At 37.4% G+C, this 25198-nt stretch overlaps 1 protein-coding gene across 2 annotated transcripts; it reads right to left on the bottom strand.

Annotated features, from left to right (window-relative positions):
- Positions 1-136: 136 nt before the first annotated feature.
- ZCCHC8 (zinc finger, CCHC domain containing 8) lies at positions 137-25198 on the bottom strand. Of its 2 annotated transcripts, XM_008577715.1 has the most exons (14): positions 24880-25198; positions 23551-23593; positions 20783-20857; positions 18966-19071; positions 17685-17762; positions 14182-14285; positions 14001-14066; positions 13152-13212; positions 12545-12687; positions 12117-12259; positions 9325-9446; positions 7935-8021; positions 7565-7682; positions 137-1528 (listed from the first exon to the last, which is right to left on the bottom strand). In XM_008577715.1, exons 1-14 carry the CDS (start codon positions 25076-25078, stop codon positions 750-752), a joined length of 2124 nt encoding a protein of 707 aa, XP_008575937.1. In that variant the 5' UTR covers positions 25079-25198; the 3' UTR covers positions 137-749. The 2 variants fall into 2 exon arrangements, with proteins under 2 accessions (XP_008575937.1, XP_008575938.1); XM_008577716.1 differs by lacking the exon at positions 23551-23593 and having other exon boundaries at positions 24935-25051.

Here is a 25198-nt window from a genome sequence, read left to right as displayed (position 1 = left end):
GCAATTTCTTATAATTATATTTTCTTTGCTACCACTAATTTTTACAACCACATAATTTACATCCGAACTTAAAAGGCTATGTACACACTAATTTAACTGTGAATCATTTGTTTTGTATTCAAAGTCTTAGATTATGTATATGAAAACTAATTTATTTAAACCTCTAAACGTAAAGGTGAACATACCTGTATAGCAAGCTTGTATGAAGAATGAAGTTACAAAAAAAGTAAAAGTGTTATTGAAACTGATGCATGTAAATCGCTTACAAAAATACCCCAAATGGGATAAAGCTGCTCATCCCTGATTTTTCTCATTTGGTTTTCAGAGTTGAAATATGAATTTAAAATGGTTAGAATTTGTTCTTTTAAAAAGTGATATATTAAATTTACATACAGGATATTAGCAAAATGTAAAAAGGGAAAACAATGTACAAAAGACATAAAAATCATCACTCGACAGACACTCACAATCCGAAAATAGTATAAACCTTAACACACTATCTCCAAACCATCTCATACTTACATTCCCCGCCCAAGTTTTTGTCAGTGAGAATAAAATATTGCAAACTAGTGAGCCCAGTCTTTCCATTCTTTAAAATAGGTTTGACTTTAGACCACAATTAAACCCTGGAGAAATTTTTAAACATGGGAGGGACAAATAGGAAAACAATTTTTTCTGCCCACTTAGTATTAATTAACAGAAAACAAAGTTATAGATAATTAAATAGCTCTTGGTCGTATGTCAAGCAGTTATTCAGAAGACTTTTTGTTTTTCTGCTGGTTTCGGGGTGAGTTCTTTAACAAGTTTCTTATCCTGAGGTACATTCCAGTAGATTCCGCCATATTCTCAAATTCAAATGGTGTTATTCCAGTTGCAAACTTGCTCATGTCAGGTATAGGGCTATGAATTTTAGTGGCTATTGAAGGACAGGTGTCCACATGAAGGAGCTTCTGGCTGCCTCCATTCCTAATGTCACAATTTGATACAACGTGGCCATTATCAAGAAGAGCACCTTGAGAATCTACCTGAGCAGACTCTTCCTTTTCCTTCTGACAAAGCATTGGAGCCTCAGAATCTGGACTTGAGGAATGTTCAACTTCGGATTTCATCATACAAGTGTCTGGTACCTCAGGCTCATCCAGCATCTGCTTTTCAGATGTTTTTCCCTCTGGGACAGGGAGGTCTAGATCATTTGGACCAGGTGAGGAGGCAACAGAATTCCCAGTTAAAGGTGTGTCCACGGGAATATCAGAATCACTGTTTACACTCTCAGCCTGCTCCAGAGCCGCCCAGATCCGCCTCTGCTGTTCTTCAAGTTCTTCCAGAGTCAGCGCGTCCTCATCCATAGCTGCAGATGCTGTTCTGGCCTGGGGTGAGTCACTGGGAGTGAGAGGTGGGGTGCCCTTGGGGAGTGGAGGGGTGAAGATGGGTGGAGGAGTTCCCTGGGGTAGTGGAGGAGTGTCGGGAGGTAATGGTGGCTGAAACTGAAAAGCCTCGCTGCTCTGAGAACCATGCGGTATCTCCACATCTGAAATAAGAAAGTTAGGAGATATTATTTGGTTTCACTACAATTTATTATTTGAACTTGGGTGTATCCAGAGATTCAGTGGCCAAAAATAACTGGCTTGAGAGGGGGAAAACTCTGGAATCTTAGGTGCCATGACCATCACCTAATGTCTTCAATTCACCTCAAAAGACCATCTGCAGGGAGAGCTGTCAGCATCTTCTAGTGCTAGGTACTTTAACCAAACCCCTTGGGAGATCTGTTTCTGTGCTGTGTACATCGTTTTATACTTGGAAAATATGTACAATGGCATGAAGATATAGAGTAATTTCTAGGTATTAGGTGTTATAAGTAATCTAGAGATGACTTAAAGTATATGGGAGGATGTGCATCAGTTATATACAAACACAATGCCACTTTTTATAAGGGACTTGAACTTTCTTGGATTTTTGGGATCGGAGGGGGTCCTGGAACTAATGCCCCAAGGTACTACAATGTAACTAAAGAGTGGAGTTCGTGGCAGAACATAGCCAGAAATTGGACCAGAAGTGCAGGCTGGCTACTGAGTGGGCAGAAAGAAGGCTGACGGGGAGGAAGAGAGGGGACAAGGCAAGAATAACACCTTGGGTTATTCTCAATTCTGTATCTCTAGTCTAGACTGCTTGCCTGAACTATGGGTTCACACATCTAACTGTTCACTGGACATCACCATCTATGTATCCCACAGACACACCCTGTCCAAAACAAAGAACAGTAGTCCTGGTATCACGGGGGACTGGTTCCAGAACCCCTGCAGATCCCCAAATCCAAGAATGCTCAAGCCCCTTACATAAAGTGGTGTAGTATTTGCATTTACCCTATGCACATCCTCCCACTTTAAATCATCTCCAGATTACTTATAATATCTAATACAATGTAAATGCTAGATAGGTGTTATACTGTATTTTTTATTTGCATTATTTCTTATTGTTGTATTGTTATTTTTTAGAAAGTATTTTTGATCCATGGTTGGTTGAATCCACAGACGCAGAACCCACAGAGATGGAGGGCCAACTATTTCTCTAAAATCAGGACTCTTGCCCTATTTGTTCTTCTCACCAGTGGTACCACCCGTGGTATCTGCTTGAAGACTCCAAAACAGAAACCTGCTAGTCATCTGAGAATCCTCTCTTTCCTTCTGTCCCACCTCAGGTCCTTGGCTCTTTGGAGTCCACTCCTTCCTGTAGACTGCCACAGAAACTACTGTATTTCAGGCCCATTACTATTTGCCAGGAATATTAGAGTAATCCTTACCTCTGAACTCATTTTCCTTACATCAGTCCTCTTAACTGCTGTCACATTAATCTTTCTAAAACACGAATCTGGTCCTATTAACCTTCCCATCTCAATTAGAAACCCTTCAGTGCCTTTTCATCACCTTTTGGATGAAGTCCAATCTCCCTCCAGGCCTTACAAGGCCCTCCATGACCAAGAGCTTGCCTACTCCCACCCCTCATCTCGCACTGCCTGGCTTCACCACCAACTGTCACCAATTCCTGTCACCTGGTTGCTGGCCCAATGCTACATGATGTGTCATGCTTCTGCATTTGCACTTCCCATGGTTGCAAATGCCCTAACCCAGCCCATCTCCCTGGTAAATCCCTGCAATCATCACTCAAGATGCAGCTCAAAGTCACTCTTGGTAACAGTCTAGGACTTCATCTAGCACAGCTGCTCAGTTTTTCATTTGTGCTACCATTATAGTCTGTAATCAGTTCTGTGGCAGCCATATGTAACACTATCGTTCTATATGTATCACTACAGGCCTCCACATTCATATTAAAATGATGTATGTATATCTGCAATTGCTAGGTAACAGAGTAGTAACTGTAGGAGGAACTGTGTCTTCATCTTTCTGTCCTCAGGGTCTAGTAGAGGGGTCTGAAACATAGTACCTGTTTAAAAAATTTGGAAAATTCAAAAAAAACTTGAAAGCTATGTAAAACCTGTCTGAGCTTTATTTATAGGCACTAAGATTTGTGAAAAGAATAACATATTGTCATTTAGATTTTATGAAGTTAACTCATTCAGAAGAGCAAAGAATAAATAAAAAAGCTAAAAGAAAGTGTGCCCCCCCCCCAAAAAAAAAATCAGTTATAGCCCCAACAATAGCAATGAGGTAAGAAAGGCCTGACTAAAAGGCAAATTAATTACTAAAATATTGTTAGGATTTGGTAACTGGCTAGAAAGGGAGGACAGAATTTAAGTGTGGTTGGAGTTGAAGATGAGTGGAACTTCTAAGTATAGGTAACTACAAGAACAATGGTACTATTAACTACAAAAATGAACAAACGAAAGGAGGAAGAGAGGGGCTGCTCAGTTGGCTCATTTGGTTACAGTACAGCCTAGTAATACCAAGATCAAAGGTTCAGATACTTGTACCAGTCAGGGAAAAGAGAACATAAAGTTAATAAATTATTTATTTTACAATCTATTTATATATATAAATGCTTTTAAGAATACCAGTCAGGGAAAAGAGAATATAAAGTTAATAAATTATTTATTTTACAATCTATTTATATATATAAATGCTTTTAAGAATACATTATACTATACAGTTTAAACCCAAGTTTCATTTGAACAAAACATCTCATTAAACACTATTAACATAAGAAAGTTAAAATATATAGGAAAAAGACATTCAGGCAGCTAAACAAAAGTACTTCAAAAAGTTTGTGGAAAAATAGAATTCAAAGATAATATGAATCCTTCCATGAACTTTCTTAAGTATCCACATATTTCACATTTCAGACTGAATCACTGTACCCACAGGTTGTGACATGGAATCCATTTCACTTGTAACACATAAATTATATGATACAAGAAAATGACAATTAGATTGTCTCAGTGTTTCTTCTGCTCCTTGGGAGTGAGCTGTCCACAGAAGTCACTGAATTTTTATTCCTTATGGAGCTGTGCCCCCTCCTTCAGGGCAGGAAACAACTGGGTGGAGGGTGGATTACAGTGGTACAGGGGTGGAAAGGCCTGCCTTGATTTGGGACCATGGACCTCGGTGTTAATCAGTTAGCAGGGCCCATCTGGTTCTTTCACTAAGCAGCTCTAAAACTTCACCTTGATAATCTGATTAATGATAATTTTGATCACTGTATGGGCACTTACGTGATCAGAACCTATGTGGGGAAGGGGACAGCTATGAACACCCTCAGAGCCCCTGACATTTAGTGTGCTGGCAGGGAGCGCTGAGAAGTGAAAACGGGAGGACTGACTGGGGGGAGGGGCGACCAGGAGAGTCAAGACATGTGGCTTTGGGCCCTGGGCCTCAGTGTGCTCAGTGTTCTGATCCTGGCATCTTGTAGAGGCTTATACTGGCCCATCTTCTAAGTTTGTGGTTTGGATAAGGAGGCACTTGCCATACAGTCCTTTGTCCTTAGCAGGTGATGACATCTTGTACTGACTTCATTTACAGGTATGGCTGTTTTTAAAGAGGCCAAGGCCCTGAAAACAAAACCAGTTGCCTTTGCTGATGGCTGGGCCCAGAGGGCCTTTAGCAAGTGGCCTGAGGACCGTGAGCTATAAGTAGCAGATATGTGCAGGCAGGCAGAAGCTTTAGCAGCTGCCAGCACAGGCTTGGTAAGCAAGCCTCCAGCACAGAGTGTAGGGTGAGTGTGGTGCAGTGAGCCAAGGCACCGACTGCAAAGAGGAAGGCCCCAGGGAGGTGCTGCTGTGCATACTATGCGGGTGAAGCACTCTTTAGGGGGTGTGGTTGAGGAAAAGACTTGAAGGGATGAAGACGAGTCATTTCAGGCCTCTTAGTCTCACCAATAGTTTGTTTTGCAAAGGTCTGTCTGAATTACAGAGAACTAACAAGTTTCTAACTAAACCAAGGCCAGAGAAGTGCTAGATCTACCGCCCCAAATTCCATTCTGGACTGAGAGCCAAGGAAGAAATGTGGAGGCACTAAAATTGGAACCTTAAGGTTCTGGCCTCAGGACCAAGAGCCTCACCACACATGGACTCAGGTTGATATGAGAGAGAGAGAGAGAGACAGACAGACAGACAGACAGACAGACAGACAGACAGAGACAGAGACACATGGACTCAGGTTGATATGAGAGAGAGAGAGAGACAGACAGACAGACAGACAGACAGAGACAGAGAGAAACTTCCACTGGAAGAAAGGTTTCTCAGGCCTTAGCAATTCCCCAACTTGAAACAGAGGAAAAAGCCCCCAGCACAGGGATAAAGATGCCTACACAGAAGCATGTGGACCTGGTGACAGGTATGCCACCACCACAAACCCTCAAACTTTGAGATGGCAACTGTGTCTCAATGATTCACAAGCATAGGTGGCTTTCTTCCACAGTATTATAAGTGCATAAGACCAAAATTCATTTCTTCCTGGGAGATTTCACCCAAGTGAATTTAAGTTCACAAGCAGTGGAGAAAGTCAACTGGCATTGACTGACTAGCATCCTTGAAAGACTAAAGCCAAGATTTTTGCTCACTTAGAAAACACTGAATCTTGACTATGGTCTTTGGTAACACTGAGAGGTGCTGGGCTCTGGGAATGTTATTTTGGCTGGGGCAACTGCTTTAGCGTTTTGGGGAACTGCTTGTTTTAAAATTTTCATGGGTATGTGATAAAGGCTGTAATAATTCTGTTTCCTACTAACTCTGTGGCCTTGTTAAAAGTGAGACCAGACACTGAAGTAAGGCTGTAGGTGCTAGAAACCCAGGTTGTGAATGCTTCCCAGGTATCCAGGATTCCTGTGGCTGAGACTAAGCAGAGTAAGAAATTTGGGGAAATAATTTGGGGGCTTTGATTTTGGACGTTGAAGTCACTTTTGCAAAATAATTCAGTTTTGGACTTTAATTCCTTTGAACTTTAAGAGGATTTAATCCATGACTTTAAAATTCCCCCTTGGATTTGAAAATGGAGAAGAGATCTCATATTCGAATGTGGGCAACTTATATTGCTGATATCTTTTTTTTTGGTCCACATGACTTTGAAATACTGACATCTTATTATTAGAGTATCTTTATGCATTTTATCTTAATATTTAAGTTTCTTTGTTTTTGCAGTTGGCCAGTACAGGGATCCGAACTCAGTACACCTTGGTGTTATAAGGCTGGGCTCTAACCAAGTGAGCTAACCAGCCAGCCCCTACTTTATCTTACTGTTGCCATTTCATCTCACTTCGGAACATCTAACACCAAGGTCAAGGGTTCAGATCCCCATACTGGCCAGCCACAAAAAATGCTATATTGACCAAATTAGCTGGGCATAATTTGAGATGGGCAACAAAACAAGGAATGAATTTTCAGCCTTGGATTCAGACTGGCCTTGGCATTTATTCAATTAACACAAAGTCTGGATCCATTCCATAGCCTTCTGGGGGCAAATTCTGAACTACTCATCAGTAGTCCCAAGGGGAAACCAAATGAAGCAGTGGTTGGTGTTGGGGTAAGGGAGGGATCCAAAAGGTTGGAGCAGGACTGTCCTGATCCACTACTGATCTGCTTAGAATCGCTGTCACAATCCTGATCGACCACAGATTCCATGGTTTAGCCCAAAGGGTTAAGAGAACAAAAAAACTAAAGGAGTATCAGAGAGCAAAGCCTGTGTCCCATTTTAGATTTCTAGGACAGGTTTTTCCTCAAGACCTCTCTTTCTTGGGGAGGAGGCATGATTTATAAGATTAATATGATTTGGAAGGTAACAGGGAGAACTTGATTCAGCTCTGCCCTTCTTCCTCTTTGGGACTGAGCTGGCAGAAGGGCACATGCTTTCCACTGCTTTTCCCAGAGCACTGCCCTGATCAGAGGGGCCAGCCTAGATGTAGCACTGCTGGGCCTGGCTGAGTAAGTCTGCTAGCTGGTCCATTTGGCTCTCATACTATGCCATAGCTTCCAGTTCACCTTTTATCAGTGATAGTGGTGATGCTAAGGTCTCCAAGAATAAAATAAAGATTTACTTCATAAGAGAGCTTCTTCTTTCTAATGAGCATACAAATTCATCCTACCTTCTCAATGAATTCGAAGCCATGGGATGAAACCTACCTGAGTCGAGCTCCATGTCAGCGGAGGAGGCTGCTGAGCTGCTTTCCTTCTTCTGCTTCTTTGGACTGCCAGGGCTGGACTGAGATGAAGATCTCTTGCTGCCAGACTTCACACTTGGCTAAAGGAGTAAACCAAACCAAACACAAGTTAAATGGGGTAGACAAAGAATTAAACTCCATCCCTTCACTTAAATATGATGTAGCAAACCAATCTGGAGCTAAATCTAGGTAACTGTTGAGTTTAGCTACCATTTTCCTTTTGAGTCATCAGATAACAAAGCAAGAAAAGGCAATAAGATGCTAATGAGTTACAAAATCTCACAGATATATGCAACAAATTTTTATAGACCACACTCTTAAAATCTATTTACCACTTGGAAGCTAGAAGTAAGGTAATTGGCAAACACATCCTTCTGCTGACATGCCTGCATTGGTATGGAACCAAACATCCTCCATTCCTAATGATGGAAAGAGAAAAAAAAAAATTTGTTTTTGGAAAACATCATGTTTCGAGATTTTGCTCAAAGGAGGTAGAGTGGAGGTCTCATTACATTTCTGCTTCTTATGCTTTTTCCTTTACTAGAAATTAAGGAAAATAATGGGGCAAGGGGATCTGCCCGCAAAATAATCAGGACTGAAGACTAAAAGACTAGTTGACATAATTGCTTGGCCCAAAAAGGTTTTACCTACTGCAAGCAGAAGTTGTAGGCAGTATGGACAGCCCCTTATCAGGCCTCCCTGGCTCCAGTCTCTCTTCCATGATCCACTGGATCCACTGGCACTGCTAACACGACTTATTCACTGCTCATTTCTCCTAACATACTTACTCATGCTGAGCTTTCTATCTTCTGTTCTTTCCCTTTCCAAATAGAGTACTGATCTTTAAGTTTCAATACTGTTCATTTCTCTCTCACCTCCAATAGCACATTCAACAGTGGTTCTTATTATGAATCACTTTGAGCTCTTGTGAAATGCACAGATTCCAGAGTCTGAGTCAGTTAAGTCTAAGAGCAGGACTTAAGAATGTGTCTTTCTACTGAGTACCCCCATGGGATTCTGATGTAGACTAGTACTGGGACCCACTTCCAGAAACACTGATGGTTTATATTATGCAATTTAGCCTTTAATGAATCACATGCTCTCTTGTGTGATTCATCACTTTATATCTGTTCACTAGACCTAAGTTCAGATGTTTAGTTTCTTTCCTACTGCCCAGTTCCTAACAACATCAAGAATGCAGTTTCTATTAAAACAACAACACAATAATTAACCATTAAATCTTGAAACATAAGATGAAAGTTGAAAAAGAATAAGTGTGGAAAAAATAATCATATACAGAATGAGAATTTTGAGGAGGAAAAAGACAAGAAAGAACAGTAAAAGAGTCATAGTATACTTAGGTTTATTACAGATAGAAATTTACTTCCAAAATAATTTTGTAAAATTTATAATACTGCTTCAGAACAATCCCATATTAAAAAAAAGTCTTTTAATTTTAGAATAGTTTTAGATTTACAGAATGTAACCAATCTATTTTAGCTCCTTTTCTTAGGCATAAGATCAGAAAAAACTGTGATTTTGATGAATACCAAATTTCACTTAAGATTTTAGTTAACATAAAGGACATTAAAAAGTTAAACATGTAAATAAATTTACTTATTTATGTACAGTAATTGCTATATAAGTTAATATTTTGAACATCCTTTAATATAATAATGTCACATCTAAGAAGAATAAAAACAAACCAAACAGTATACTTACATCTGGAATTCCTCTGGGAGTAGATATATTAAAACCTGGATAGTTTACCAATTTTGAGAGATCATAAGTGACACTTTTACTCTGTTGTACTTCTCCAAGTTCTGTTTCTCCATCAGCACCATCTATTATAGACCATCACAAGCGTTCATATTGGTAGGTGCCAACATACATCCCTCCCCAGACCAAAAGTACACCTGGAAAGTCTTTGTACTCATGGCAACATAATTAGCTTGAAAATGGCTTTAATTATAATTTTTCTTAGCCATTAGATTAGAATTCTAAAATAATGTGGACACATTACTTTGATAAAAATAAATATTTAAAATCTTGGAAACTGATTCTTATATGGGTTACTTAAAAGCCTATTTGGCATTCATCTTATGATTTGTCTACTGCTCTATTCCAACACTTTTATTTATATAGTACTTACTACGTACCAGGATAGTATTTTCTTTTCAGAAAGTGTTTTAAGTGGTTTAATATTAAATATTAACTCAGTTAATCTTCACAACAACCCAAACAGGTACATATTATTAAAACCACTTTACGGATGAGAGTAGTCTTTGAAGGATACTTGGGAACCACTTTATTTAATTTTGAATACTACTAAATAAATCAAGCATTTATTTTGCCAATCCTATAATATTTATATACCTAAGGTAACCAAATAATTTATGAGAGAAAGTTTCTCTTTATATAAGTATTCTAGCTAATAAGCCAAGGAGTAATGAAAGAATGAGGATATAACCATTTTACAAACCAACATTAATTAACAGATATAGGCAATGATCACTGTGGTGTGATACTATAACAATTCACAGAAAATAAACAAAGGGACTGAGTAATATGCTAAATAACTGCATGAGGCTCAAAAACTCTACAGGGAAAACTACACAGTTTTGTTAAAAACAAGGAAGAAGAATTACAGATTAAAAGAGGTTAACAGACTATTAATCATCCACAATCTTTTGACCAAAGAATCTCTATTCAAACAAATAAACCAAACAAAAAACGGGAAAAAACTACAAAAATGCAAGCACCTAAATAAAGTGGTAAAAGCAACAATAATTTAAATGTTAGTATGAATTTGAGATATATTAAAAAGACCATGACATATCTCTTTGGTACAAATTGGGAAGGGGGCTTGGTGAATTTTTCTTTTTTTACATTTTTATTTTAAGTTACTAAGTAAGATACAGAAACATTTTCATTTTCAAAAAATTCAGGGCATCAGCGATAACACTAAAGTCTTTAGCTCAATCCTCTCTCTCTTCCAGGAATAACCACTGTTGCTTTTGCTGTTTATCAGTTAAGATCTGTTTTTTGGTTTTTTGAAAATTTAATATCTACCACATGCCACGCACTGTGCTACATGTTAGGGGATACATTGGTGAATAAAATAGGTACGGTTTTAAAATTACAAAGCTTACAATCTAGGGCTGGTGGTTAGCTCAGCTGCTTAGAGCATGGTGTTATGACACCAAGGTCAAGGGTTCAGATCCCTGCACCTGCTAGCCACCAAAAACAAACAAACAAAAAACCAACATAAAACCAAGCTTACAACCTAGTTGGGAAAAGAGACAATATTCAAGTAAAATAAAAATAAATGTATAATATGAAACAAAAATAAATATATAACAAAGTAAATTTACACAAATTGTGATAGTGTATGAAGAAAACAAACAGGGTGCAGTGATAAAGACTGGCAGGACAGGTGAGTGGATGAGGGAGAGACATATTTAGATAAAGTGTTCAGGGAATATCTCCATGAGCATAAACCCTAGAATCTAGATGGGTCTCAGTTAAGACATTTTAAGAATACTTTTTACATACGTAAGTCCTCAGAGAAAATAAGAGATGATTTTTTCATTCATGTGGGTTTTGTTTCTTTTCTTTTCTTTTTTTTTTTTCCTTTTTGTCTTTTTTCGTGTCCGGCAACGGATCGCAACCCTTGGTGCTGCGCCCGCACCTCGCTCAGCCAGTGAGCGGGAACTGGTCTGTATGTGGGATCCGAACCCTTGGCGGGAGCGCCGCCACACTCCCAAGCGGCTCACTGTAGCAGTGTGCTACCGGGCCGGCCCAGGGTTTTGTTTCTTTTCAAGGTCAATGGCACCATAATGTATAAGGTATACAGAAATACCGGGTCGGCCCAGGGTTTTGTTTCTTTTCAAGGTCAATGGCACCATAATGTATAAGGTATACAGAAACTTACTTTTTTTAAACTCAGAAATACAGAAAAATTTTGCCATGTCAGCTCATATAGATTTATTCCACTCTTCAAATGTTGCATGGATTCCATAGCCTGGAACTTATCTAACTATTCCCCTTTAAGGACCTTAATGTTGTTTTTAATTTTTCACTATCATATTCAATACTACAAAAATATCATTGTATACATACATTTCCTTGTGCACATGTGTGAATGTACCTTTCTAGAGTAACTAGGAGACAAATTCTAGACTATTAGAGGGTTTCTGCATTCTAAATTGTATATGTCTCCTAGCATTGATCGGTCTCTATCTGACGTCATGACTGAGAAAAGTAAGAGCTTATGAGGACAAGCAGAAGAGTTGATACTGTGGCCTAGGTGGACACTGAGCAAGTCCAAATAACCATATGATAATTCTATGGACTCTGAAGTTCTAGTTCCTTCCTTGTAAAACCAAGGAAACATCATCATGATCACACATTAAACAAGCCATTCCTATCACATTTTGTGATTTTTTCCTTTAACTAAAAAAGAAAAAAAAAGATAACACTTAATCTGACTTAGCTAACCTAATATACTATACCTTTTCCATCATAAAGGGCGAGCCCTGAATGCTCCAATTCAGCCTCTTTGAGCCACCCTGGTGGGTACCCTAGCTGGCGCATCCGATAGATAAAAGGCGGAAGACTCTTGTCCGTCACACCCAGTGCATCTTGAAGTTCCTCACTAAGTAAAAGTAAAAGAGGAAGAAAAAATACTGAATTCTTATTTATGTAAAAACATGTAATGTTCTGGCATTTAAAAACATTTCTGTCTTATATTACACAGCATGTAGCATGGTGCCTAATAAACACATAGTTAACACAATAACTAGTTCTGAATGAATTGATGTATATTACCTAGGGCCTTGCTAGAGTACACTTATATCCTGATAATTATCCTGAAATACACAGAGTATTCCAAATATGGGAGAAATAAAAATTACATTCTATGGTAAAATGACAGTGGTACCTAATAACTCCTGGCTTGAATCTTCCAAATCTTTCTTCTACTTCTTCTGCATGGTACCGCTGCTGAAAATTCTGATTGTTTGCCTCACCACAGGCATCCATATACTCTTTTCTCTTTTCACTTATTCGAGCAGCATTCCGAGGCTAAATCATGTTTGGAAAGAATGGTGTTATGCAATTTAAAAATATTTCAGAAATTAAATAAAAATAATCTTTAGGTCAAGCAAACAGATTATTTTAGTCTTAGTGTTTCAGGAACAAGTACAAAAGGGGTAGATATTTTGGAAATATAAGCAAGGTAGAGAAGCAGTCACTTTAATTTATTAACTCAGTATTATCATAACATAAAATCAAGTTTTTAGAATAAACTGTCTAAAAATTAACTCATAATGTTTCATTTATTTCAAATACAGGTAGTATTATAATAAATTTTTTTTTAAATCTAATGCCTTAAAATGTTAAGTAAAGATCTGAAAAGATTTTAAATTAAAGGACTACAGGAAAGTAACACCGGAAGTTTCTTATATCACACAATGACATAAATGTGTCAAAAACATTCTAGAAAGCTCTGGTTCAAAGAAATTTTTGTTAGTGTGATAGAAATTTACCATTGGGCAATCTTTCATCTGATGTTCTTCAGAACCACAATTGAAACAGTGAGGTTTTGGCCTGTTTGGTCAAAAAACAAAGATGTTCATAATGTAAATGAAAACAGAAAAGCAAACCAATTTCTATATGATAGCAAAGTGTATCAGAGAGACAAGAAAGCAAGTAGATCACAGATCACTCACGTCTGCAATAATGAGTACACCTACATCTCCTGTACTTAGTGATTTAAATAGTACCGTGCAGAGTCTTTTAACCAAGAACCATTCTGTTCCTAAATGATCTGTTACCTCTTTTGAGGTTTTTTTTTTTTTTTTTTTTACCTCTTTTGAGTTTTTTTTTTTTTTTTTCCTTTTTTTTTTTTTTTTTCCTTTTTTTTTTTTTTTTTCCTTTTTTTTTTTTTTTTTCCTTTTTTTTTTTTTTTTTCCTTTTTTTTTTTTTTTTTCCTTTTTTTTTTTTTTTTTACCTCTTTTGAGTTTTTTTTTTTTTTTTTTTTTTACCTCTTTTGAGTTTTTTTTCAGTGGTTACTAACAGAAGAACTGAGGCAAACAGATTATCATATTTTCTTCAGGTAACATGAAAAGAAGGCAGATGGTTATAAGAAAGCAATCAAATTTACAGCAATAATTACACATTTCCACCCACCCACAGACTTTAGGCATGAACCAACGAATTCCAAAAAACAGATGACCGATTTAAACATTTAATATATGTCTATATATTGAAATTCTAGCTCGATCTGTAATTTACTTTATAGTAAACCAGCAACAAAGAAAATTAACTTTCAAGCTAAAAGAGTTTATGTTTTGGTTAAAAAATAATAATAAAACAAAACAACTCCCCACACAAACCTTTTTGCCTTTACTTGTATTTCTTGCCCTTCTAGAGAAACAATGTGGCTGAAGACTTGCTGGTACCTTTAGCGAATTTTATTAAGGAATAGTTATCATAGTCTGCAAAATTTGGTAAGTTTTTTTAAAGGTGAACTTAGTGGCAAGATGCATAAAGATCTTCATTCACTATGTAGGATACTTGGGTATTTCCCATCCTTCGGTAAGCTGAGGGTTTTCATTTAGTAGCGGTTGCCCCAATTTATCAAGGCAAAAATTAGTAAAATACAGGACACTTCCTACAACCTGCAGAAAACAAGTCAAAAAATATTGCTATTTAAGCAGGAAAAAAAGACATTAAATATGTAAGACTATGATTAACTGTTTTAACAATTTATTTTTGGATGAAATTATTAGAAATAATAATTAACTTCCTAGTTAAAGAGGACAGATTTTGATGTGTGTAAGTAAAAGCTACATCTTTAAATTGCTCTCTCTCTCCTACATCGAGTTTTTTCTCTGTATTTGATCATTACTATCAGGTACACTATCCAAAATTCAAACAAAAAATAAAAACCTTGACTTTCATATTTCCCTCCAATGCCCCATTTCCTTTCCTTGCTTTTCTTTACAGCAAGACCCTCAGACCTCATTGCTTCCATTTCCTTTCTTCTAATTAACTCTTTTCTTTTCCCTCCAATTTTTTGGAAAAATTTCATACAGACAAGTTGAAAAAATGGTACAATGAACACCCATGTACTCTTTACCTAGATTCAACAATTGTTAATAATTTGACATTTTTGTGTGCATATCTCTCTCTCTATACACACACAGTTTTTACTGAGCCATCTGAAAGCCATTTGCAGACATCATGACATTTCATCTGTAAATAACTTCAGAAGCCTTCTAAGAATAATAATATTCTCCTATCAACCACAATACTTCTGTCACACCTAAAAAAATTAACTAATCATTCCCTGGTATCATCTATATCAGTTTTCTCCAACTGTCCCTAAAATGTCTTTTAGTTTGTTTTTTTTACAAGCCAGGATTTGATTAAGGATCGCACGTTACACTTAGATGTTATAGCTTTTTAGTGTCTTAATCAAGAACACTCTTCCCACTTTAAAACTTATTTTTATTTATTTTTAAAAATTTTGGCAGCTGGCCAATACACAGATCAAATCTTGGACCTTGGTGTTAATCAGCCCCACACTCTAACCAACTGAGCTAACTGGCCAGCCACCACCTTTTTAAAAAAAACCAACACTGCTATTCTCTCAAACATTTCCAGCAATGCATCTGTTCCAATAATTGCACTAAACTACTCGACAATGGAGCTCCCCAATGACCTCCATGCAGCCAAATTCAATGAACAGTTCCCAGTCTTCATCTTACTCAGCCTATGAGGAACAACCAACACAACCAATTCTTCCTTCCTCCTGAAAATATCTTCTTCCCTTGGTTTCCAGGACACCACTTTTTCAGTTCTCTTCCTACCTTTGCTAGATAGATCCTTCTCATTTCTTCATCTGCTATATATTGGAGTGCCCTAGGGCTCAGTCCTTAGTCCTCTCTACTTTCACTCTCTAGGTAACTCATCCAGACCCATGGTATGAAATAGAATTTATAGGCTGACAACCCTCAAAGGTGTGATCCCTCCTAAATACCAAATTTGTAAATGCAAATGCCAACTTGACAGCTCTCCCTGGATATATGAGGCATCTCAAACTCATCTATTTAAAACTGCACTGGATTCCTAGCCTCCTCCAAACCTGCTTCTCCTCCAGTTTTCCCCATCACAGAATTCCTCCAGTTGCTCAGGTCAAAAACCTGAGTCATTCTGACTACTCTCTTGCTCTCATATTCTACATCCAAGTCATGAATATATTTGATTAGCTCTACTTCCCAAGTATATATCCACGTTTAACCACTTCTCTCCCCACCACTGTCACCCTACTCTCAGCCACCACTTTCACTCACCTGAGATTAATACAATTAACTTACTAACTGGCTTCCAGCTTCTACATGTAACCAGCTACTGACTATTTTCCACACAAAACCCCTTCTTTTCAAAATTCAAGTCATATGTCACACTTCTACTTAAAACCCTTCAATGGCTTCTCATCTTAGAGTAAAATCCAAAGTCCTCGCTATGGCCTATAAGGCAATATAAGGATTCAGATCATATGCTCTGGAGTCTGAAGGCCTGGTTTCAAACCCTGCCTTTGCCACTTATTAGCCTATTGGCAAGTTACTTAGCTTTCCATGTCTGTCTCCTCATCTGTAAAATGGGAATAATATATGAGCTTAGAACTTCTATACCAGTATGTGGTACAGAGTGAGCAATATCTGAGTGCTGGCTTTGGCTTCCCACTTACTTTCCCACTGCCTGGAGCACTCTTCACTCAGACTGCAGCCTTAACTCGCGCCCTCATTTCATCCAGGGCTCAGATTAGAGAGGCTGCCACTAACTCCTCATTTACAAACCACCTACCCCACAGTTACTAACTCCCCTTCTTTATTCTGCTTGAGAGCACTGACTGCCCCCACTAGAAGGTAATTAAATGACAGCTGGGACTTTGCCCTTTTTTTTCATTGCTGTGTCCCGTGGAACCCAGAATGATCCTTGGCACAAAGCAGCATTCGGTCAATATTTATTAGTATACGTTAAAGGACTAAATTAACAAATTCACAAAATTTCCAATTTCTAAGGCAAGTGCCACTTTAAATCTCAGAACCTTAGAATTAGGAAGGAAATGAAAAATTACCTAATTCGAATCCAGAAATCTTTCTTTAAAGTGCCCTGATAGCATCTCAGTCTTTATTTGACTTTATTAACATGGAATTCACTTTTTGAAAGGAGATGTACTACTTCATTTTTCACATTTCTGATAGAAATATCGGCTTTCTATAAAAGTTGAGTTGAAATGTACCTTCTTGTACTCAATTCAATCACTGGTCCTAATTCCATCCCTTGGCACTGTAAAGGGTGATTTAAAGTACCCGTTCCAAACAACAGCCTTTATCCTACTTGCAGAGATGTGAAGTCCCTTGTAAATCTTCTCTTCAACAAGGTTTGTGGGCTTTTCATCATCCCAGCAGTCCCATATCTTTAAAACTGTGGTATATTAATGGGGGATAATACTCCATAAACATGAAAACTAGTCTTCCTTTGATAGCATCCAGGATTATATATCTTTTCAAAAAAACTGTAAGCTCCAAAATCATACTACACTGTATTGACACTACTGAATTCGGCATAGGTACTGAAAAGCTGTTATCCTAAATGTAAGTCATTTCTGTTAAGCTTCTTCTATTTTTCACCCACCGGTTGAGTCTGTCAACATTTTAAATTTCAAATCTGCTATCTGTTATATTAACTATCTGTCCCTCTTAGCTTCAGCCATCTCTAAGTTCAACAAGCATGCTTTCTATATCTTCACTCAAGTTTTTGAAAAATAAACACAAAGAGCTTGGTTAGGACAAAAACAAAGCCCTCTGAAGTATGTCTATTGTGCCCCCAGGTCACAATGTGATAGTTATGAAAAAGCAAATTATAATATTTAGAGGATGAGGTCTACACTATTATTTATAACAAAAGAATGCTGGGACCATATCCCTTTATCACTTAAATACCACCCAGCTGACACAGGATAGGAAACACATATCTACAGAATTCGAAACTAAAATGTCCAAACTTACACTAAAAGCTTCCTTGTTGTTTTTAAAGGCACAGGATTCTTCTACTTTATGGTCCTCTTCTAGCACAATACTGGATGGCTAATACAAAGAAAAACACACATTACGAAGAATAGCTAATTTTTAACAACTTTAAATTTCAAATCTTAGGAATCTGAATACATTCCTTTTATTTTCTCATACTTACTATTAAGGTATATAAATTTTTGGATCATCGTTGTCGATATTAGGGTGAGTTTAGAAGTTAAGCTAGGAATATTTATGAAAAGTTTCACATGGAAAAACTGAAAAAGATACCACTTCTTCTGAAGCATTAGCATGCACTATAACTTTTGTGTTGATCAAGATTATGGAACTTTCAATGCTTAAACTGGCAAGGCAGACTTCAGATCATTGTGAAATCAGATAACCAAAAAACTTTTTGAATGATATAATTTTACATTACTAGTCAATACTGATAATATAACCCTTAGAGACCTCAACAGACCTCTACAGAATTCCAAAGTGTTCCTTGTCCTTGAATCAAAAATTAAATAATAGTACAATTTTTATTGTTAAATTTATTTTGTTTCTTGAATCTTTAAAAATTGTATAGGATACATAAAAACTAAAGGTGATAATAAATATAATTAATCAGAATGCTCCATTCTCTTTATTGTTAAATTTATTTTGTTTCTTGAACCTTTAAAAATTATATAGGATACATAAAAACTAAAGGTGATAATAAATATAATTAATCAGAATGCTCCATTCTCTAAACCCTGAGAATAAAGCGCTAGATACCCTTATTTGAGAGATTCTACTTACCTTAATTTAAAAAAAAGCCCAGAAATCATAAATCTGATTCTTTTTTTTTTCCTACATCAATTTATGCTCTAATATTCACATAGTAAAATTTCTCAGATTTCTTTGGGCATATTACTGATTTTTTAACAAGGAAAGGGGGGGGAAAAGGACAGTACTTATGTCTGTTGGTTTTAGATAAAAAGAACCCATCTTTTATAACCCCCAGAAATACAGAATTTTTTCCTGGCCTGAAATTAATTTTTTGCCCAAAACCGTGTGTCCAAGTTAGGAAATGAAAAGAGCCAGGTCTGAATATGACTCCCCTGACCAAAGGAGCCACAATCCAGTCAGACTTTGGAGGAAGAGGCCGGTAGAGGGAGGGAAGGTGAACAGACAATCTTAACAATCACTTTGGTTTTGAAAGAGCATCTCTGTGGCCTAATCATTGGTGGTTAAAAGCATAACCTACTAATTTTAAAGTCTCTTAAATTGAAATACCTGGGGCAAAAGATTAAAGGAAGTCTTTTCCACATCATTTTTCTGCTGTTCCTCAAATCTTTTTACTAAATTTGATACAAATTCCTCTATTTCTTGATGATATTGCCTGTATAAGAGGACAAAACTGTCAGAACCCAGAGTAAGACATTTAACAGACCGAAGTCTTATGCATTATTATAAGACGTCATGTGTAAATCTTATTTCATTTTTCAGAGGTTTATCAAATCACTGACTCTGTAACACTCAGGAACCTATTTATTAGGGAAAAATACACATTGTTGCCAAGTTAACAAAATGATTATGATAACCTCACATGGATTTGAAACAGTTGTGCAAAGAATAAATGGATTTTATTTATAAACTTTATATATTTAATTTTTTAATAGATACATGTAAATGGTTCAAAATCCAAAAGTAAAAAAATCCATAATGAAAAGCTCCCTTCCTACCCTGTCTCCTAGCCATCTATTTCTGCAACACAAAGACAACTAACATATTCAATTCTTCCACACCCTCCTCCCAAAGATTCTTTATACACATATAAGGGAACACCAATATAAATATGAAACTGGAAAAAATAAAACCAAAATTCAATGCAAGAAAAAATACTGAGATCTACTTTCTCTAACCCTCCGAGTCAAGAACCACACTCATCAAATATTCTGTAGTGCTCACTTCAGGAGATATCAAAGGAGCCCAGGTCTCGTTAGGTCGCAATTGGGCAGCCAGAATGACTCAGACTCAGTGTCCTCTTCACAGACTTGATGATCTTTCAGGTCTCTTCTAGCCCTGACATTGCAAGATGTCCACAGAAGAAATGCCAGGGAATGGTGCAGAAATTAGACTGTCATGAGCTACAGTAGATGCTAATTCTAGTCTGGGGTGGACAATAGTGCTAAAGTCCAGCTGTGCTCAGCACTTTGCTGCTGCTGCATCCACCATCCAGCTTCTCCACCCTCAGAGCCTGGGTTCCACTTCCGCTGAGATAAAGTAGGTTATGGGCCTGGCACCTGTTCCCTCTACCTTCTTTGCCTTGGCCACCACATAAGATAACAATATGATTAAGTGACTGGGGAGGGGACAAGCAACTGTCTGAAATGTTTATGACAATGTTCTGAGTAAGGGATAGGGCAACTCTACCTTCTTTGCCTTGGCCACCACATAAGATAACAATATGATTAAGTGACTTGGGAGGGGACAAGCAACTGTCTGAAATGTTTATGACAATGTTCTGAGTAAGGGATAGGGCAAAGCCTCAACCATTTCAGAACATTCTAGCAAGCCCTGCAGGAATGCCCTGAGTCTCCCTAAACCCAAGCATGCTGGAAGGCTGGCAAAAGGTCTAGTTTTGCTATTAAAAAAAATAATGACGTGGGTAGGTTTCAAAGATAGCCAACATGGAAAACTCAGTTATATTTGATTTTGGGAGAGATGTGGCTAACATTATTATTATTGCTATGGTGGTAGTGGTCATTTTTATTGGAAGCTATTTCCTGGGTTCTTACGGGTGCTCATTTAGCTACCTAAGAGGTAGTTACTATTAGTATCCTGATTTCCAGTGAGGAAAATGATGATGCAGAAAGGTTCTGTGACCTGCCCAGGTTCACAGATGTAGAAAATAAGAGTCCAGGTTCAAATTCAGGTCTATATGACTCCAATGTCCTTGCTCTTAATCATGATTCCATACACTTTAACTCCAGGAGCATTTTAAGTAAAAGAATAAAGATGATTTAAGTAAAAATGAAAATAGCATATTTATAGAAGACACTTTCATAAAACACATTAACTCATATTTAGGAAAGGAAAAAATTACTTACTTTGAAATAGCATTGTTCATAAACAGAATCTGTAATAAAGGTCCATCTAACTTAGTATTGTTCACCAATATTCCACTAAAACAGAAGTTAAAACATAGAAGATATTAAAGTAAAACTTCCATATAAATATATGTAAACACGTAACTTTTATAAGTCTTAAGTACTAAAGATCATGTAATATTTCACAATTAAGACCAAGAACCACAAAGAACTCCAGTTTTAAGCTTTCACCAATTTTACCTACTTTATTGGTTTTACATGAACATATTTTTTTAAATGTTTCACAAAAATTAAGAACTACAATTAATCTTTCTGTTTTCAACCAAAAAATTTCTTTACTTGATGGCTAGTGTCCTTACAAATTGAGGGGAGGAGTAAAAGGATAAACTGGCAGGTTATAAAAATAAATTTCTAAAAGAATTTCAGCGATTCGGCTTGGAAGTATATAGGAAAATGAAATACTTGATAGAAACTTGCAATATATCCCTTCAGTAACCTGGGACCAGCTAAATCTCTGATTCCTCCTCTTCTCACCTGCCCCATATTCCTCTACCTGTATAGCAAGTGAAAAAACCGGTTTCTATTTTGAATTGTTTGCATTAGTGAATAAATAACATTAACAGACTTTTTTCAATTTAGGTAAACTTCAGTTTTTAAAAAAATATATATTTTTGTTGTTTTTTGTTTTTTTTTAAAAGATGACCCGTAAGGAGGTCTTAACCCTTGACTTGCTGTTGTCAGCACCACACTCTCCCAAGTGAGCCACGGGCCGGCCCTAAAAGCCACTTGCAGCCTGGCCTGTTAGCTCAGTTGGTTAGAGCACTACCTTGTAAAGCCCGGGTCAAGGGTTTGGATCCCCATACAGGTCAGCCGTCAAAAAAAAAAAAAAAAAAAAAAGCCATATGCATCTACATCATCCTTGGTTGCAGTCTAATTTGAGCAACCAGCTATAAATACACTCAGTTGGAGAAATCTGAATACGGACTGGGTAGGGAATATTATTAAGGAAATCATGCCATTTATTACATGTGATGGTACTGTAGTTATGCACACGAAAGTCTTTATCTTTAAAAGTACATGCTGAAATATTTGGGGTGAAATGTGTGTATGGGACTTGAAGAAGGCAGAGTGAGGAAAACACAGGTGTTACCCATACTACTGTTTCCACTTTTGCATGTTTGAACATTTTCATAATAAAAAGTTAAAAAAAGCTTATCGATAAAAAAGAGGAAAACTTCTCATTACGACAGTTCTAAAAATAAGAATTAAACAAAGAGACCTAGGGGTACAAACTTTATCTAAATAATTTTATTCTCGTTCTTCCTTGGTTTTCTGTAAAATGCTTTGCCAATCTGACAATATGGAGGGCAATAATTCTAAAAAAATAATACTTCACTCTTTTTTCATGATATCAATGATTCCTTGTTATAAACTGGCAAAGCCTATGATGCTGTAATCATTTGATCTCAGGTTATTATCAACCCTTTTCAAATAAAAATTTAATGTTTGAAGGACTAATTCTTTTAGAAAATGTGTGCTTAAATAAAATATCTTTAACATGTAAAAATCATGACTTTTATGGGGAATTCCAGTTATATTTAATACATTTAAAATCTAAAAAAAAATGAGTTTAGATACACAAAAGGTGCTCACATAGGCATAGAAAGGTAGGGTATGGGGAAGTTATTCTGAAATACTACTAAATTCTAAAATTTAAACTTTTAGTCACCAATGCAGCCAGTACTCCAGCTGGTACTAGGGGCAATAGAGGGCATGTGAAACTACTTCATGGCAGCCCCAAATCTGAAAGCTTGAAAATACTATTCCACCTAATAAATCTGTACTTAACCAAATATTTTAGATTTAGTAAACTGTTAAATTTATATTAAGAGACACCTGCATTTAATGGACTGGCCGGTTAGAGATCAGATTTATAACATCAAGGTCAAGGATTCAGATCTCCATACCAGACAGCCGCCACCCCCACTCTAAAAAGAGATACCTGCATTTAATCTATCTCTTAAAATCAGAAGCCTGAATGCAAATCTATTCACTGTACTTTTTTCGAAACCACATTACTTTTCTTCTAAAATGCTGTATCTTGGGAGGGCTAGCTGGCTGGCTGGCTGGCTGGCTGAGCTGGTTAGAGCAGGGTGCTGATAATAAGGTCCAGGGTTAGATCCCTGTACTGGCCAGCCACCAAAAAATAAAATAAAATAAAATAAAGTGAATAAAATAAAATGCTGTATCTTTGCACTGTTTCTATTTATGAACACATTTTAATCATGTAAATAAACCTTCAGCTAGAGTAACATTGTAATTTTAGTTCTAACCTCCCAGAAATGTTTGTTGAATAGAAACAACTGGATTGACAACTTGCCTGTTTTGAACAATAAGCCAAAATTTTCTGGTTTCACAAATAATTTCACTAGGTAAGTCAGTTTAAAAGTTTAGTGCACTTATAAGAAATCAGATTTTATGCCCACAAATTAAGAATAAAGGACCATTACTCTGATTTGTTTGTTTCTTTCTTTCGGCAGCTGGCTGGTTTGGGGATCTGAACCCTTGATATTGGTGTTAGCACCACACTCTAACCAAGTGTACTAACCCAACCCCCTAGCCTATACTCTGATTTCTTCAGAGTATGTTGAATAAATAAAAAAAAAATACAAAAATCCTACACCCTTTTAACAAAAAAACTGTGATTAAATATTAATATCAAGATAAATAATAAGGGGCAACTATGGTGTAATTTCAAGATCTCATACCTTGGTCGAGTCAGAATGTTCAATTTTCTTTTAAGTTCTTGATGTTATTACTTGTTAAAGGAGTATTAGCCGTCATTAAATGGAATCATGCAGATCATAAAATTCAATTACTACTAACTCTCACTTTTGTTGTCACAATGTTATGAACGTAAAAGACCCACAAGTATTTTGTGATGACACACTTACTGAGCTTGTTTTACTGCAGGGCAAGGCACTGGACCCTAAAAGTTAAAATTCATGTAGTTTTCACCCCTTTGAACATATATTCTAAGAAACAACCGTGAAGTTCATGAGACTAACAGACTGAACCAAAAACGTTAGTCAAACAACGGCATCCCTGTCAAAAGTTTAAACGGCCAATTAAGAAAACTTCCCAAGTCAAAGCATCATGATATGTGATAAAGCAAAATGCCAGATTACTGTTAATGACCGAAGAATGTAAAATGGAATATATAGATTTCCACTGTACAAGCCTGTATTTTTGTAATTTGTGTATCTTGAATATTTAATTTTTTTCTGTATTTTGAAAATTTTCATAATAAAATGTCGAAGAAAATGGCATTATGAAAAAACAAACTAGACTTCGAAAACTTTAAAACCTTACATACCAACCACTTTCATGGCTCTTTATAAATTTAAAAAGGGAAACGACCATAACCAAAATCACCTGTACGAATAGTTTAAAAAACCTTAAGAATGTAAATAAACATACTAGCGACTCCAGAAAATCTGTAATCATGTAACTAAAGCCAAATAGAAGCTTATCTGGAACGTTTTCCCCAAAGCGTTGTAATGCATCTTCTCCACAGAAGCTAGCTCAAAGTGGAAGAACTCTAAAATTGATCCCCAATTTTAATCAAGTAATTAACCATTTCTCTTTGCACGCCGCAATTCCTTAAGGCTCCCAACTCTGCATCCCAGGATTACCAGCTCTTGCCCCGCGATGAAAAGTGACCGAAGGTCGAAGTATACGGTGTCTCCTAACGTACAACTATAACGTGACTACATCAACTTAAGCTTGGCTGAAAAAGTGAAATCGGATAATGGCTCCAAAAAGAGAGAAGTGGTTATGTAAAATAACCCCCAAAACGGCACCCAGTTGGGAGGCTGGAGGAGTGGATTTGATCAGGAGACGGATTCCCGGAAGGGAAGGGTCTGCGCGGAGGCCTGGGGGCAGCTTGTGCAACCCAAACCCTAGACTCTGAGCCCGCCAGCGGGCGAGGGAAATTACTTGGAATTCTGGCCTTACTGGAATTTCCGCCCGCGCCCTCGCGGGCCACCGCACCGACCCCACGCCTAGTGACTGGGCCCAGCGAGCGGGAAGGATATTCTCGGCGCGGAGCTGCTCGATGGTTTCTTCGCACTGCCGAAGCCGCTCCCGTACCTCCGCGTCGCCGATCCCATTCCTGTCCTCCTCGTCTCTGTCGTCGTCCTTGAAGCGGGTGTGAACGGGTTTCGGAATCGACTCCTCTGCGTGGTCAAACGCCTCGAACAGTTCTAGGTCGCCAAAATCCACCTCCGCCGCCATTTTGGGCCGTGGGAAAGAGTCAAAAAGGGGCGGAGCCGGTCTCCGGGGTCTGAGGGCAAAGGTTGCAGGGCGGCTCTGCTCTCCTGGGCTTGGGTGCTGAGCCACCCGGCAGGGTTTTCT

Source organism: Galeopterus variegatus, unplaced genomic scaffold (genome assembly GCF_000696425.1).
Source record: "Galeopterus variegatus unplaced genomic scaffold, G_variegatus-3.0.2 Scaffold1568, whole genome shotgun sequence".
NCBI lineage: Eukaryota > Metazoa > Chordata > Mammalia > Dermoptera > Cynocephalidae > Galeopterus > Galeopterus variegatus.
Note: the sequence above shows the minus strand (reverse complement) of the source record. Positions and strands in the feature narration are given on the sequence as shown.